A 16,708-nucleotide genomic window follows, 5' to 3' on the forward strand; every position below is an offset into this window, starting at 1 on the left:
CAGCAGTTGGCTTCAGTACTCTTTGGACATGCCAAAACCCCATGAGCTTCATCAGCAAAAAAGAGCTGACTGTTGGTTACCTTCCCATTATTCTTTGGGCTGAACACTACGGCAAAGGCTTTCACATTTTAACATTTTCATCTTTCTTTGTTTTTCTCTAAATCTCAGCCCAGCAGGCACACTCCTCCACAGGCTTCCCATTTCCAGTAAACTGCAACTGTGCTTATGTAACTTCAGATATTCACTATAAAACTAAATATTTAGGATTCATGGCCATTCATGTACCTTGGGTTTAGTTTGTGAGGCGTGTGTGTTAAGATTTATTTTCCAAAGCCTTAAGCAGGCTTGATGAAACCCTTAAAGCTGAGAGGTATGCAGGACATGCTTCATACCTTACTCACCTTGGCCACAAGCACACCACAAACACGAGGTCAACATGTAATACAAACCTCTGGAGCCAAGGGACGCGCTAATCTAAATATTTAGAAGGTTAATACATCCAACATCCCATGTCCTGTGCATCCCAAGCTCACACCCATCCATCCATCCGATGCCAATGAACCACTATTGCTGTTCAGCCAAGGGAACAGGAGCCCAACACAACCCTGGTGGGAGAGATTCCAGTTCACATTCATCTGCTGCTACAGTAAAAACCAGAGGAATCAGGGCAGAGCAAACTCCTCCTTGGGTAGAAATTTCTGAAAGGTGCACAAGTTTGAAATGTAGAAAAATGCACTGAGTGTTTGTTTGGATTCTCAACTTCTTTAGAATAACAGTAACAAATCACTAAAACCACCTTAAAAACCTGTCTGGGCAAACACTGGCACCAGGTCCCTGCAGGCTATAATTGAGACACTTTCTTATTTTCTATGTACACAAAGGCAAGAGTCAAAGTTAATTTTCACCTTTAATAAGCTCATGGTTTTTTGTTATTTAATACTCTGTAAAAAGGTATTACAGATTGATTATTATTGCAGTGACTTCTAAAGAAGATGGACAGCCAGGAGGCTGAAACTACAGTATCATATACAGTATGTAGTCATAGATACTACCAACTACAGCATGAAGAAAAATACTTTTTAAATAAACAATATTTAACTGAAAACATAGAAATGGAGCTTTCATCCTTACAGTATGGTTACATAGCTATATTCCAAGAATAACATTTTAAAAAATGCTAGATCTTGAAAGGCCATAGATAAAAAGAGTCATGATGAGGATGAACCAGTTTTGCCCAGAAATGCTATAATGAGCACACTGCACAGTTTTTCAGCAAATCCTAGTTTTGCCAAGCTTCAAGAGGCAAAAGCCTGAAATGTAAAAGCTCTCAAGTTCTCTAGCTAGTCCACTTGTCTTGCTCTAGCAGGCCCAGTGACCCACACTGCTTGCAGACAGCGTGTCACCACAACTGTTCTTCACCAACACGGATCCCATCAGGCAGAGAGACATTCGGGTCCTTACGATGCCAGCCCCAACAAAAAGCCTCCAACAAACCCACTGGACACCACGATGTTCTGTTTGATAAATTCTGTTGACTGAGAAGAAAAATAATATTCATAAAGTTAATTGTGTCTGACTTTATTATTTAATACTTATCACAATTTCCTGGGAACAAGAACACTAAGATTGTGGAGAAGGGTGCAGGCGGAAGCAATGTGTCTAAAACCATATAAAAACAGGTGGCACCAATGGACTGCAAACTGACTCTCAGATGTCTTTAACAATATATTTAAAATACAGTGAACCTTTTAAAAGTCAAAATACAGAGGAATTGTTAGAGCAATTTCATGCCAATACCACTCTAGTTTTGATTAAAACAAGACAGATGTTTTACAAACTACCTTGACAAAAAAAACCATGAGCACCACCGTGACTTCAATTGCAATCACATCATAAAAGGTTTTAAAAAATACTGGTTTTTGGAAGAGAAGATCATTGGAAAAGAAATACACTTGACTCCATTATGAGCCAGTTTCTTAACAACTTAATCCTGGAAAAAAAACCTTATGTATGATGACATGGGTACGGAGTATTTCATGAAGTAGCAGCACAGAGTATAGCACCTTTTATCAAATGTGCCATTTCATAAATCCTCTCCTTCAAACACTTCAGACTGGCAACTAACACACAGTTACAAGAGAGTCATACAATCTGAGAGGAAAAAAAACCAAAGGAAAACCAAAAACCCCATCCTGTCCCACCCATTTCTAAGGGCAGTGGAGAAGAAGAGGTTAAGCTATTTGAGGTACAGAAGAAGCAAGAAAACCCTCACTCTTGAATTTTCAGTTCATATTCAAATTAAAATTTAAGGTAATTTTGATTAACCGATGTGCAACTCCACACAGGTTAAACCTGAGATGTCTAAACTCATTAATTACAGAGCTCTAGTGTGGCTGCTGTTTCACTGTCTACAGCACGTTCCCTGTCAGGATTCTCAGTTATTCAGAATGAAACTTAGATTGCATGCACCGAACGTGCAAAAATGTAGAAGCAGGCTTTAAAAAAACCCAAACAACCACAAAATTGATTAAATGGAAGTCTTCAACTGACAGGGTGCAACAGTCCCAGTGACACTGATCAGTATCACAGCTACTACCTCTTCTCAACATAGCAGGCACCTGGCAGATTCTGCAGACAGATATTCTCCAAAATGTGTAAAAATGAGATAAAATCACAACTACTGTTACAAAGTAGCTATAGCTTTTCTGCAGTAAAGTCATTATTGTCCAGACAAGTAATTTTATTATCAGCAGTCTGAGAAGATCTGGCTTTTGTCTTTGTAGTTACCATGTTTTAACCACACCACCCTGAACTTTTTTACCATGTCATGACCTTACTGGCTTTGTCACTCAACAAGAACAAGTCTGTGTGTCATCTTTAACAGTGACCAAACCAGAAAACTGAATTAATAAAGACAACACAATCTGGTAACTTTTAAAACTTTTAAAGCCAGACTATTTCTGATGCCCTCCAATTTAGCACTTGCGTTTTCAACTCATCATCACCTGCAGTGGAAGGCAAGGAAACCTGGCTGGTAGAAAACAGTGTATCACCTTAGACTCACCTCTTCAATTAGAGTGTTGATTTCGGGAGCTGCCTTATTTGCCCGCTTTTTTAACTGTTTTTTTGCTTTGTTTACATCTTTTTCAACTCTCTTCCAGTCAACTTGTACATATCCACTATGACTAGCAATCTAGGAAAATAAAGGCAGTTAGTACAGCTGCAATTCACATTTCATGAGTCAAAATACATTGTCTTGGTGCCTACAAAGTCACTTTTCTTATTTTTTTTTTAATTACAGATACAGGAAAAGACATTGTTCCAATTTCAGCAGGTTCTCTGCTTCAAACACTGATACTTTCCTCAGTGACAGCAGTTCAAATTAGAACAAGCAATGGCAAAGTTCAGTAGACTCTTGTTAATTTTACCAGTTCTCTGTTCTTTAGTTATAAAAGCTTTGAAATGTTTTTCCTTCAGCATTTACTGTAGCTTGTAAGAAAAACACATTCATAGGACAACAATGAAAAACTGTTTAATTTCAGCCTCTTTCAGAATTGTAGAATTCTGATTTGTGACAGAATATCTGGGGCTAATCAAAATCATCATTAGAAATACTGAAAACTCATATTTTAACCTACACAATTTAAACTGTCCAACAATAAAAATACTCATTACAAGAGAATTCTCACACTTTTTACAAAATAAAACCAATAAGTAGAAAAATAACACAGCCTGAGAACAGCACAAGTTCTGTAAAATGAGAAAAACGGCTAAGTTTGAGGAGATTGGTTCATGACAAATTTACACACAAACTCCCAATTTTTTTAGCATGTCTAACCATCATCCCAAATCTTTGCCTTATTTCTAAGATTCGATTGTTGCATGTTCTAGAAAACAGCTAAACAACTCCTTATTTGGGGAAAAAAAGAAGTGAAAAATATCAAAACTAAGGATTACTGCTTATTTTAACTGTTAGGACAAACAGATATAAACCACTAAATTTACATGTAAATGATTGTTATATAAAAACTCTTTGTAAAGAGTGACATTTCTCAGGTCCTTCTTAAGGTCACATGTGGGTGTGAAATCAACTCAATTTACCTAACAGCCTGCCATGCAAACTGTTCAACTGGTAAACGTAAGTCACAGATAATGAACTTTTGTGGAACAGGTATTTAAATATACAATTTATTCGGTTTAGCCTAAAAAGAAATGTTTCACATCACTTACGGGCTCTGAAGTTTGACTTTCACATGGTTCTTTCCAACAAATAACTGAAATTAGACCATCTAGCTTGCATTACAACTGCTACAGTAACTAAGCAACCTATTTCACCACAAACTGAGGATTTCATAATCCAGAAAAAAAACCTAAAATTAAACAAGTGTCAGACAGATTTTGTTTGAATTTAAAACAAAGCTTCTAAAAGACCACCTATGCAAGAAAGTAAATTTCGGTTTCCATCTTTGCGTAATTCAAAAAACCAATTCACTGGACAAATGCAAAATGAACTTATTATACTTTAAACTCTCTTTTACTTCATACCACAGAATGTAACAAATTAATTGACTTTGCCTGTCTATTGTAAAACCATTTATTCACAGGGGCACTAGTGCCAGGCAGGGACAGCTCATTAAGGGCTGTCTGTACAGTATGAAAGCAGGAAACCAGTTTGAAAGCTGTACTGGTTGCACATCCAGTCACTGGATGACATACCAAGAAAAGAAAAATAGTTGTACATTGGGGCAATTGTTATTTTATGAATTTAACATAACCACAAGAATTTCAAGAAGGCCCAAGCATCGAATTGGTGCCTTCTCACCCATACAACTGAAAATTAAATGTGACTGATCTACCCAGTCCAACACAATGTAAGAAATGCTAATGTATTTGCTTGCTTGTAAAATGCAAATGGATCTTAGAAGAAACATTTCATTAAGACAACTTTAATTAGCTCAGTTACCCTGACAGCACAAAGATGAGGTAGAAGTTTTTAATTAAGTTCTGTTTGTAACTACTGCAGAGCTTACACTTGCATCAAAACCAGACATCTTTTCTCCCTGAACTTAGTAGCCCTGAAATTAGAGATTCCAAATTCTACTTTTGAGTGTTTATACAAGTCTATAAAATAAGCAACAGAGGGTAACGGTTTGAATATACAATTTTTAACTGAGAAGAAAAAGACCCTGTACTTTGGCAGTGATAGAGCCTGTGTCGTATCTACTTTGGCTGCAACCCCACTAATTACATAATTTCATATATACGTGCAGAAATAATACCCCTGAACTCAAATGCTGGAAAAATATACTTCAATTTTTAGACTCTAATTCATCATAAAAAAACTACTTGCTTATAACAGTAAATTTACATAAATGCGAATTCTCAAAATTTACTAGTATTTTTAAACTCAGGCCATACAATAACAAAGTAAAATAACAGTATCCCATTATCATATCCATGGATATATAAAGTAGTCATATAGGTCTATACATCTTAATTGCATATATTACTAAAGAGGCCAATGGGGGGTGGATTTCTGGTTATACAGGAATCTCTCTATATATGATAATGGAATAATATATTATATACTTATCTATATATCTCATAGCTCATTATTTGTTCAAGACCTTCCAAAAGTGTTGAAAAAATAACAGAATTTTTTCAAAAAATTGAAGAAATACATCAGTGCAGGAACACTAAGAATATGTGTACCTTTCTTTACATTAATCAAGGAAAACTGAGAATTTTCAAGGGCAGACCTCATTTTGGGGGTGATACTGGAGAGGCACACAGGAACTTTGCTATTATGAAACACTGATAGGAGTAATGAGCAAAAATTTATATAGTAAGATGGGACAAAAGAGTTTTAATTTCCTCAAGGCAAAATCTCTCAAGAAGAGCCCAAGCAAGGCCAGAAGGCAGAGGTGAGCTCCCCTGTGCTCAGCTGCCTGTGCAGTGCACAGAAGCCATGGGCACTTTGAGGTATTTTCTGCTATCTAGGAAGGAAACAACCCCCATCACACTCCGCCAATTTCCAGAACAGATCTGACAAATCTCTAAGCTCAACGCACAAAGACAAGCAGGGACTGAGAAGCGACACACCACTTTCTGTAAGAGCTGAACTGCAGAGGTTGTACCCTCAGCCACCATCTGCAGGCACAGCTCTGCTATCCCCACAGCCAGCAATGCAGGTTACAGAAGCGTAGACACTCTGTCCCTCTACTTCATGTCAGAACCCGCCAGGAACTTGGCACTTCTTTATCAGTCCAACTTCCAACTCCCACTTGCTTTGGCTGTTCCATTGAATACTCCCTCTGAGTCTGCACACATTCATTGTCAAGTGGGATACTCAACATAAAATTGAATCCAACTCTTCCTCACTAAGTCCCCAGCTCCAGAAGCAAGTTGGTCCCACTCTGGGAGTGTGACTAGGATGCCACACTGGGCTGGAACTACATGGTCCTTAAGGTCCCTTCCAACCCAATCCATGCTATGATTCCATGATCATCATCATGGTGCAGTATCAAAAATCCCTGTACAAGATAAAGCCAAGGATATCTCGGAGTTTATTTTGTTTCTTGTGTTGTTTTCATGTATTTACTTTTCCTAAATTAGAACATAACTTAATGAAGAATTGAATTTAATTCATCAATGGTGTATTAATGGGCTGAGGAGCAGTATATTAATGAAAGCACAAATAACTGAATAAAAATCCAATTTCCTTATTAAATAATAGACAATACAGTTCAGAAAAACCTGTAATTTGTATGCTCATTGCAGAGCAAAAAACAATGAAACTGCTATTGAGGAGATAGGATTTTAAAAATTAATAAATATTAGGTGCTCATTAAGAACAATTGTTTTCAACCAATTCATTATAGCAGAACCAAGAGTACACGAGTTCATCCTCTTCAGGATTTCATTAAATTGTGCTGTATAAATGAGAAGTTACAAGAAAAATCCCTTACTTGTTATGAGAAATGCATTGCATTTTCCTTAACATAGTGCATGGATATTGATCTTACACCAGCATATTTGAAGAACTACATCTATTTCACTAAATAAAAAAGATAGTTAATTCATTAAACTAAGCTGTGGAAATATCCACTGCAAAGATGTGATAACTGATCTTGATTTTGAAAAGCTGTGCAAATTTAATGTCAGTTTTATCTTTTTCCTCCAACTACTTTTCATATAATCAAAACGAAGACTGAAGTTCTAGATCACTTACAAAAATACGAAAAATCTTTTTTGCTTCCTGTACAAACTGACAGTCAAAAAATGTACTGCTTTCAGTTTCCCATTACATTTCTCAAGATGAAGTCATCACCCACTGCAGAAAAAAAAGTATTTTTTAAATTTTAAGACTGAAACGTTTCACTGAATGGGCTTCAGCCAAGAATCTTGCCTTCTGTAGTTATTATTCCTGTTCTAGCATGTAATTATAATGTCAATGTTGCAATCAGCAGTTGAAATGAAATCTGCAACTTCAGAGAAATTTACAGATAAAAAGGAACTTTCTAGTAATGTGCTGAAACACTCTGCCCACTCAGGGGAAGCACTGAACATGTATTCATAGAATCAGGATGTGTGATCTTTAAATGAAAAAATTAAAGACTACAAAAATGTAATTACACCATAGAATTTATGACTCAGCCTTAAAATGCAAAATGTTTTGAATTAAAGGAGAGACCAAGGCATTTACTTCATTTCCTTCCAAGAGAATCTGATCTTACTTAAGATATAGACAATCCAATCAAAATACTTAGCTCATATTTCCTCTTGGATAATACTCCTTTCTGGATTCAGTGTAAATGAGATCAACCAAGAAATCAGACACTCAACCACAGGGCAAACCTATTGCATATACAGGAAAGCTCCCCAAACCTCACAGTTCAACAAGCAAAAATCCTGCAGAGGGGATGTTTTATTCAATTTCCATTCTCCTTTGTTTACAGGTCTCAGCTTTAACTTTTCAGCTTCCTGTAGTCAGGAGCACTGAGGAAGGCACCTGCAGCAATGTGCTGCCTCCACCCCAGGTGCCTCTGTCCTGGCAGCTCTTCAGTCATATTGATAAAAAGAATTATTATTAAAATAATTAATACCAGTAGCATACAAAACATGTGAAAAGAACCAAACTAGCCCCCAAACCAGTAGGGACCATGATCATGAAGGAAGCGTGTGTACTCAACACAATAGTGACATTTCAATGTATCACACAGCAGCAGTTACTACCCCACCCTTCCTGATCAATGCTTGACTGCACCAGCTATTATAATCAAAGAAGAAATAAATGCAGGATATGCCTTTCAGAAGCCATCCAGGGTGATGCTGGAAAGAATAAACACATCTTTAACCTCCCCTCTCAAGAAATTGTGTATCATTGAGCCTAAGTAGGCATCAATCTATATCCCCTAGAACAACCTGAGGAAAAATGAGAAGCTCACAGGTATTAAGACATGAAAAACGCCAGTAAAAAATCTGGCATCTTAAAGAAGAGCACATGAAATTGTCCTTCACTTAAAGTTTGTCATCTAATTCAAAGGCTTTTTGGGAATATATCCTCCCCTAATCACAGTATCTGATGAAAAATAAAAATGATCATGCCAGGGAACATAATTAAAAACTTCCGAACCCGAAAGCCAGCAAAGAGAGGAATGCAATGAAGCTGTCAAGATTCAGGCAGGCTTTAGAGGTTCAACAAATATAACATAGCAAGGGGAGAAAAGAGAAGAACATGGGTCATACTGGGACCAGAACAAGCCTTCCAGGCAACTGCCAAAGCAGCCTACTTCTTCTAAAGCTCTGATAAAATTCTCAAACCAATTTAAAATAAACACATTTTAAATTCTCCCTAACCATAGGTTTACAGGCAATTCCTCTCATCTGGCAGCACTGAATCACATGCAGTACCTCAGCTTCTGCCCAGAAGGTTCTCATCTTACTACAAACTATTTTACAGGACAGAGTAGATTCTGATTTACCTCTGATTTTTGCAATGTCTCTTCGATACATTTGTACACAATACTCCAGTTGAAATGTAAGGTTTTGACTGATAAGACTAAAAAGATGAAGTAGGTAAGAAGCCTTCCTAATTAAATGTTACCCAACAGCTGTGTTATTCCTATTGTTTAGTAAATAACATTTGCCAACTTATAAAGCATGAAATGCTACATACTTGAAGCAGAAGAAAGCCACCACCTACTGCAGTTGCTGCAAGCTTTCCGACTTTCTGGAACAAAAATCCCGCACACCTTAGGGGAACAAAACAAAAAAAAACCCAATCCAATGAAGTTTTCTGCTGAACAATGCCACACTACAATTCCTGACTGCAACTATTACCATTATCTCATTTAAAAAAAAGCAAACGTATAATTTCATATTTACAAATTTAAAAATCAAGGCTATTTAATGCAAGCAATATTAAATTAACGATGTCTAAAACAAGACAATGTGAGTAATGGTTGCCTGTTCCTGGCTGTCTGATGGCCCCTTTAAAGTAAGCTTGAGATTTCCAGATCTTACTGTTATTAAATGTAGCACGTTAATAAAGCACAACATAATTATATAAGAGTGCTACTATAACTGCTCCCAAATGGAAGGTAAATACATTATACCATAATTTATATTAACTACACAACTCCTAAATGAAAGATCTCAGTAAAAAGAAGCACATCCCTACACAAGAGTTAAACTCAGCAAGGCCACTCTACTGGGACATGGCATTAGTCTATTCTTAATGCATCAAGGCAACCAGAAAATTACCTTGTTCTCAGTCTCCAAACCCTCCCACACTAAATGGAGAACAGCACAGATATTGATATTACAGAGTAGGGATAAGGCAGGAAGGGGCCTCTGAAGGTCACCTGGGCCAGTCACCTTCCCAAAACTGCTGCAGAGCCCAATCCAATCCCGAAGCTTGGTCAGGCTGCCAAGAACCCTGACTCAGACAAGAATTTCCAGAGCTGATGGCTCCGCAACTTCCCTGGGCAATTCCAATGTGTCTAAACACTGGCCCACACACAGAGGGGAATTTTTCCCCCTGCATATGAACAGTGAATTCGTATTTATATTCATCAGTAGGCACACACAGATATGTGCATCTACAGATACTGAAATATGCACTTTCCAGATCATTCAATAAGACAGTTTTTATGGATGCCAGATGAACTATTCCCTAGAAACTTCTGAGTTTACATGTACACATCTAAGTTTTAAAAATAATTTTAAGGCTACAGAAGCAAATAAAAAACTCGGACTAAAAGCTAAACCTCCACTACCTCAAAGCTGTACTGAGCCTGGGTACAACAATTTCATTTTTAGTCTATCTCATCTTCCAGTTCTTGCATAATCCCTCTTTAAAAGTCACTGTGCTGCCATAATGATGTTTTCCACTGAATTTACCATTTTTCTGAGTACTGGAATAGACAAATACCATTCAAATAGCTCTGACAAATAACAAATACCTTGACACTGCTGTTCAGGCTGTAGCCACATCGTCCAGTTTAAGTTCTCATCTTTACTGTCTAGCTTGCACCATGAATTATTCTGGTATAACTAGGCTATGGTATCTCTCTCCAGTTAACATCAGAGCAGACTGTGAATTTGCTCAACATAGCTCCAGCTCCATTTAGAGGAAAAAACAGTCTCCATTAAATGGGGCTCTTAAGTAAAAGTATATTTTGCCATCTTTTTTTTTCCCTTCATGTGTTTTACCTGTAAAATATGCCTCAGCCATAATATAACTTTCTAAGTCTATAGTCTAGTAAGGTAATCAACTTTTCCATACAAATAAAAGCTATATGCAGTAATTTTCCATTATTCTTCTAATTTTAGAGCTCTGACATTTTTCCAAATCCCTTCCACAGTAGCTAGTACGAGTTCCCTTGGATAACTGGTGCTTCACCAATATTAAAAAAACCTTCATAATGATGAGTCAGAGTAACAAGCTAAAATTGTTCACACATGAATTATCTTGTTCAATGCTAAAGGAAATCCCATTAAAGATACATTTATCTGCTTCAAATACCCTTGGAAAATGGATCTTCTAACAGAGTAAAAGGTCTAGGTCAGTTATGGAAAGGGAAGCTCCCTCACCAGCCAGTCACACCTCCCATCACAATCTGCGTGGCTACAGAGTATTTTTCTACAATTGGTCCTGAATTGCGGCCAAACACACGATTCCACCAATGGTGACGCCGCGCATATTCTGTTAAATCCAGCACTTCGTAGGAATCATCGTCACTGTCGTGGTCTTAAAAAGAAAAAAAAAAAATTTTAAAGTTATTTTCTCAGTTATACAGTACATTAACAATGTCTGTAAAAACCCCAGATCCAGTTTGGGCATTAACTGGGTAATGCAATGGTTTAAATTGTAGCGTACAAGCTACCTGTGGTCCAGCAGCTCCAGGACAAAGGATTTTGGGGCTAATATGCAATCATCAAGGTAAGATGTAGAAGGCTATAGGGGTGTATAACCTATAAAATCCATGACTGGCACTACAAATGTGAAGAATCCCCTACCTGTTCAAGCACAGGAACCAAGAGGCATCGGATGAAACTACCAGTTAGTTCATTCAACACAAAAAAAAAAAAAAAAAAAAAACCCAACAAAAACAAAACCCAAAGGGATAAACCAACACTTCAAAAGATTAAAAACTCCTGGCCCATTGCTCTCCTCAGAGGACCAGACATCAGCATATGCCACTAAGCCAAGAAGCCACTTCTGTTCCTTTTCCACAAGTGAAACAGATGATGCTGGGACTTCAATTAAGCTCCATGCTTGCAGGGCAATTCTGTCAGTGTTTTCAAAACAAGTATCCTACAACTTCAAATTAGAGATCCTCACCACCATGTCTACTTGAACAACAGAGGAAGGAGATGGGTCTAGATTTTTAAAGACAAATATTTTAGAAGTGTATCACATTCTGTGGATATACACATGAACTGAAGCCCACTTTGGCTAAATATATTTAAGGTTAAATCTCAAATCAGCAATCCTGGTGGGACATTCCAGAAAAGAAGAGCAGTTAAATTATTACCTAGAATTATAAAGTAAGACTGTAGATATAAACATTTTATTAGGAATTTTGACAGCTTTTTAACTTTTACTACCAATATGGGTAAAAACTTCAAAGACTGCAAGAAGTACACATGGAGTTGTGGATTATTTCCCTTTATTAGCACCTAAGTGCTCTTGAGTACTAAAAAATAAATAGCAAGATCCATAATGCTAAAAAGTTGCTATTGAATAGTCTTTCTTTGAGGTATTGAGGACAATCTGTTTAAGTTCTTCAGATGGAGAACAATATTAAAACACTGTCATAAACAGTTATATTAATTCTGCCCTTAAATCATTATTATTTAAACCAAAACTCGTGTACACAAGTGTATAACACATTCTGTGGCAAGTAACACTGCCAGAGCATTTTCTACTGATGAAAAATATTCCCTGCATGCGGCATATGATGTTCTGGACATTCCCCAAACACATCGAACTGTGCCAGTGCCAAAAGGCGCCACACGACGAGGCCACAGCAATGCCCTTAAATCCCCGCACCATGAAGGATGCGGCGGCCATGGGGACTGGAGGCTCCTCGTTCCCGTCCCGCATCCCCCCGGCACCTGCAGGTGCGCGGCCCCGTGGTCCGTGAGGGCTCGGCCAGCACTCATTATGTCTGCGCGCCTGGCTAGAAGGGGTTTCAGTGGTTAAATCCCGGGAAGGACCTTTATCCCGGGTGATGCCGAGGGTGCCGGCGCCGATGCGCCGGGCCGCGCGGTGGAGGGGGGACACGCACGGATTGGGGGGGCCGCAGAACCCGGGCCATCCCTGCCCGCCTCCGGGTCGCAGCGCGGGCAGCGGGAGGGGGCTGCCCACCGCCCCCGAGAGGAAGGAAGAGCGCCCGCCGCGCCGCCTCCTCCCCGCTCCCGTCAGGAAGGGGCCAGCACTGACCTGAAGCGGAGCGGGGCCGCCGCGCCGCCATGTTGGCCGGTGCTGAGGCGGCGCGCGGCCTCCGCGCTGCGCCCCCAGCGGCCGCTCGCGCCCCGCCCCGCCGCGGTGCCGCCCCCTCGCGGCCGCTCCGCGCATGCGCCTCCCGCCCCCCCGGGGGGTGTCCCTGAGGGGAGAGCTGAGGGGCTGGGGCGGGGGATTGGGCTTTGGGAGACGTGGAATATCGTGAAGTGGGAAGGACCCGCAAGTGTCATCGGGTCCAGCTTCCTACGCGGCGCAGGACTCCGCAAGAATCCCGCCATGTGCCTGAGAGCGTTGTCCAAACGCTTTTTGAGCTCCGTCAGGCTGGTGCTGTGACTACCGCCTTGGGGAGCCTGTTCAGTGCCCAACCACACTCTGGGGGAAGAACCTTTTCCTGATATCCAACCTAAACCTCCACTGACACAACCTCAGGCCATTCCCTTGGGTCCTGTCACTGTCACCACAGAGCAGAGATCAGTGCCTGCCCCTCCTCTGCCCCTCATGAGGAACTTGTGACTGCACTGAGGTCTCCCCTCAGTCTCCTCCAGGCTGAACAGACCAAGTGCCCTCAGCTGCTCCTCACACGGCTTCTCCTCAAGGCGCTTCACCATCTTCGTTGCCCTCCTTTGGGCGCTCTCCAGTAGTTCGATGTGTTTCTTACCTTGTGGTGCCCAAGCCCGCACACAATATTCAAGCCTGTGCCATGAGGGGCCCATTGACCCCAGTGATGGGGATAGGAACCCTGAAACCTTCCCAGTATCTCCATCTGTGTGCGAGGAGCAGAGCAGTGGCTGCAAGCATGGCTGGACAGCAGCTACATGCCATAAGCCCCATAAAAATTAATAACCAGAAAAGAAAACAAAACACAAGGCCCCTCAAAGTACAAAGGTTAAAGCCAATGTGAGCTGTGAAACATTTGAAAAAGTTAAATTTGACCCCTGGTGTGCTCCTTCCTTCAATGCGTTGGTGGGGTTTCAACGGGCTAAAAGCCACATAATTGTATTTTATTACTTTTTTTTTTATTGTGTGCAGCCATAACATGGAGGTGGCTGACACAGTAAGTGCAGCTTCAGGAGTGTTGTCGCAATATGAATCAAGAAAGCATCAAAGAACATCACTTATAAATAATAAAATTGAAAACACATTATTTAAAAGTGTTTACAGCTGCTCACTTGGACTCTTACCCTGCCAATACAGAAGACAGACAATTACAATGGAAAAAAATCCACTTTTCCCCATGTCATAAAGCTGTTTTTATGGAGTAAGCATTTAGGATTTTAATTAAACCCCTTAATTACGCCAGCCTTAACAGACATAGGAAAAAAGGGGAAAAACATATTAAGGTCCTTTAGTCAGCTCTGAAACTGAAGGTAGCAGATAAAACTTGAAGTTAGTGTATAAAGTGGTCGTTTGCTTATTAAATGATTTTTATTACAAAGATTTGCCATTGTGATAAGCAGGTGACAGCATGCCAGACAGAACTAGTAGAATATTGCTTTCTTTAAGATTTTCAATAGATATGTTTCTGTATGGAACACAGATTTGTCTCACGATTTATTTTGACAAACACTGCGCATCTTCAGAGTTTCCTTGTTTAAGCATAAAATTGGTGGGTTTGGTATTCACTTCCCCATCAGTAACAAAATGCTTGTTGACTTTTCCCAGTCAGATGCCAGTAAGGTAAGGGAGGTGACCAGCAAGTTTTGCTCAGGTTGTGTGAGCCTGGCTATTTTTGTACCTTTTGTTGCTCGAATTCTTAATATTTGGCTTCCCTATTTTTAACTATGATCAGTTAAAAATAGCAGCGCTTCTCAGATGACTTTCCCCATGTCTGTACAAACAATTATATTAATTTTCTTTCAGAACAGGGAGGTTTATATAATTAGCACTTTTAAAAGATTAACATTAGAAGCTGCATTGTGTTCTACATGCGACTTCTGTTTGCCCCCTTTTGCAACCCTCTTGCCAAGTCAGGGTGGTGTGACAAGTGGCAAGGAAGGAGTTTAGGAAAGAGCCAGGGAAAGCCCTTTTGGCAGGTTTTGGGCTTGTGGTATCTCTGTTCTAAGATCAGGATGCACCCCTTGCCCAACACAAGACATTTCCCCGTGGGTTCCAGCTGTGTAGGATGCAGTGGTGCTCCCAGCCATGGTGCTCAGCCCAGCCTGCTCCTGGGTGCTGTGAATCAACCAAATGTCTGCCCAGGATCTGCGGGCACTGCCTGGGGGATTGGCTCGATGCCCACACAGAAAATGCCAACAGGATTGTTCTTGCTTCCAGCAAAATCCATAACCTGTGCAGAGACAGCAAACCTTGTGGCTCCAGAGACCAAGAGTAACTGGGAGAGCTTTTACCATCCCCATTGTGATGTATAAAATTCCCCAAGCCCATTCAAATCTCGTGCACACTGGTGCTTTCTTCAAGCTATTCATGGCAGATTCTGACAGATTTTCCAAGGAAAGGTAGACAGTTTAAACTCAGGCCACATTTTGGCTTCACCCTTAAAGGCTCTTCAGGAACAAAATGTTTTCCCGTAGCATCAGAAGGACTGCACAGAAAAATTGCACTCTTTGCTCTATAAGCCCTGGCTACAAGTTCAGGCTGTACAGCCACCCTCTGTCCTTGTACCTGTGACAAGCAGGTTCGCTATCACAGCTTGCGAGGGAACATACATGGCACACACGTATCTTACAAATACTAAAAACCTCCACAATAAGCAACCCAAAAACCCTAAAAAGCAGAAGAGAGCCCCCCAACCTTAAAATGCCTGTGTGACTAATCTAGCAGCTTCTCTGTGCTGCTGACCAGATTTCCAAACTGGGACACACGTCCTTGAATTTCTTACCATCTTGCATGATTAATTACAAAACCTAAAGGCAACACACGCTGCCGGCCATCTCCGCTAGGCCTTACTTGTGAGTGAAACTTAGGTTCTCAGCGGGTTTAGCCTAGTAAATGCGGTCAGAATAACCTGGCAATAAAGGTATTTGACCGAATGGATGATTCCTTTTTCAAAACCAGACTGGACATGCTGTTATTCAATGTTCAGTTGGCTGGAAAATGGCAGAGAAATGTCTTCTCAGATATGGGAATGGATTTAGATTTTAAGTCAATCAGGATCCTGGGCAACAGCTGTTGTGGGAAGGCACCAGACTCTGACTCTTGGAGGTTGTGACCTTTCTGCAACAGCCTCTATGTAGTTTTTGGATGAGGAGTGAAAGCTTGCACTAGGACTTTTTCCAGCTCTTTCTTGCTTGCCTGGCAGAGAGGGGCCATGACCTGAACTGTTAATGCAGTAGGAAGTTCCATGACTTCCTGATGAAGAGCAGTACAGGGGCAGACACTGATCTCTTCTCTCTGGTGACCAGGGACCCGACCCGAGGGAGTGGCCTAACGTTGTGTCAGGGGAGCTTTAGGTTGGATATCAAGAAAAGGTTTTTCCACCAGAGTGTGGTTGGGCAGTGGAACAGGCTCCCCAGGGCAGTGGTCATGGCTCCAAGCCTGACAGAGCTCAAGAGCATTTGGACAACGCTCTCAGGCACATGGTGGGATTCTTGTGGATGGGCCAGGAGTTGGACTTTGATGATCCTTGTGGGTTCCTTCCAACTCAGGATATTGTATGATTCTGTGATGTTAAAATGAAGATAACTCCTCCCTGTAATTATGATGTTAACAGATACACATCCTTGTGTCTTATGACATCTCTACGTGAGATTTTGGATGGCTTGCTTGTATTGCTTG

General features: G+C 40.4%; 1 protein-coding gene across 2 annotated transcripts in view; it reads right to left on the reverse strand.

Moving 5' to 3' along the window:
- Positions 1 to 888: 888 nt before the first annotated feature.
- Positions 889 to 16,708, reverse strand: part of FUNDC1 (FUN14 domain containing 1) — a 46,070-nt gene continuing 30,250 nt past the window's right edge. Inside the window, exons 1-5 of one of the 2 annotated variants that reach the window (XM_032100985.1) lie at positions 12,953 to 13,041; positions 11,098 to 11,254; positions 9,179 to 9,254; positions 3,065 to 3,193; positions 889 to 1,535 (exon numbers count right to left, since the gene is read on the reverse strand). In XM_032100985.1, the coding sequence (XP_031956876.1) occupies positions 1,458 to 1,535; positions 3,065 to 3,193; positions 9,179 to 9,254; positions 11,098 to 11,254; positions 12,953 to 12,983 (471 nt within the window). In that variant the 5' untranslated portion in view covers positions 12,984 to 13,041 and the 3' untranslated portion in view covers positions 889 to 1,457. Of the gene's footprint in view, positions 1,536 to 3,064; positions 3,194 to 9,178; positions 9,255 to 11,097; positions 11,255 to 12,952; positions 13,042 to 16,708 lie in introns of those variants that run through there. The other variant, XM_032100984.1, reaches the window with a different exon arrangement.

Source organism: Corvus moneduloides, chromosome 2 (assembly GCF_009650955.1).
Source record: "Corvus moneduloides isolate bCorMon1 chromosome 2, bCorMon1.pri, whole genome shotgun sequence".
Classification (NCBI taxonomy): Eukaryota; Metazoa; Chordata; class Aves; order Passeriformes; family Corvidae; genus Corvus; species Corvus moneduloides.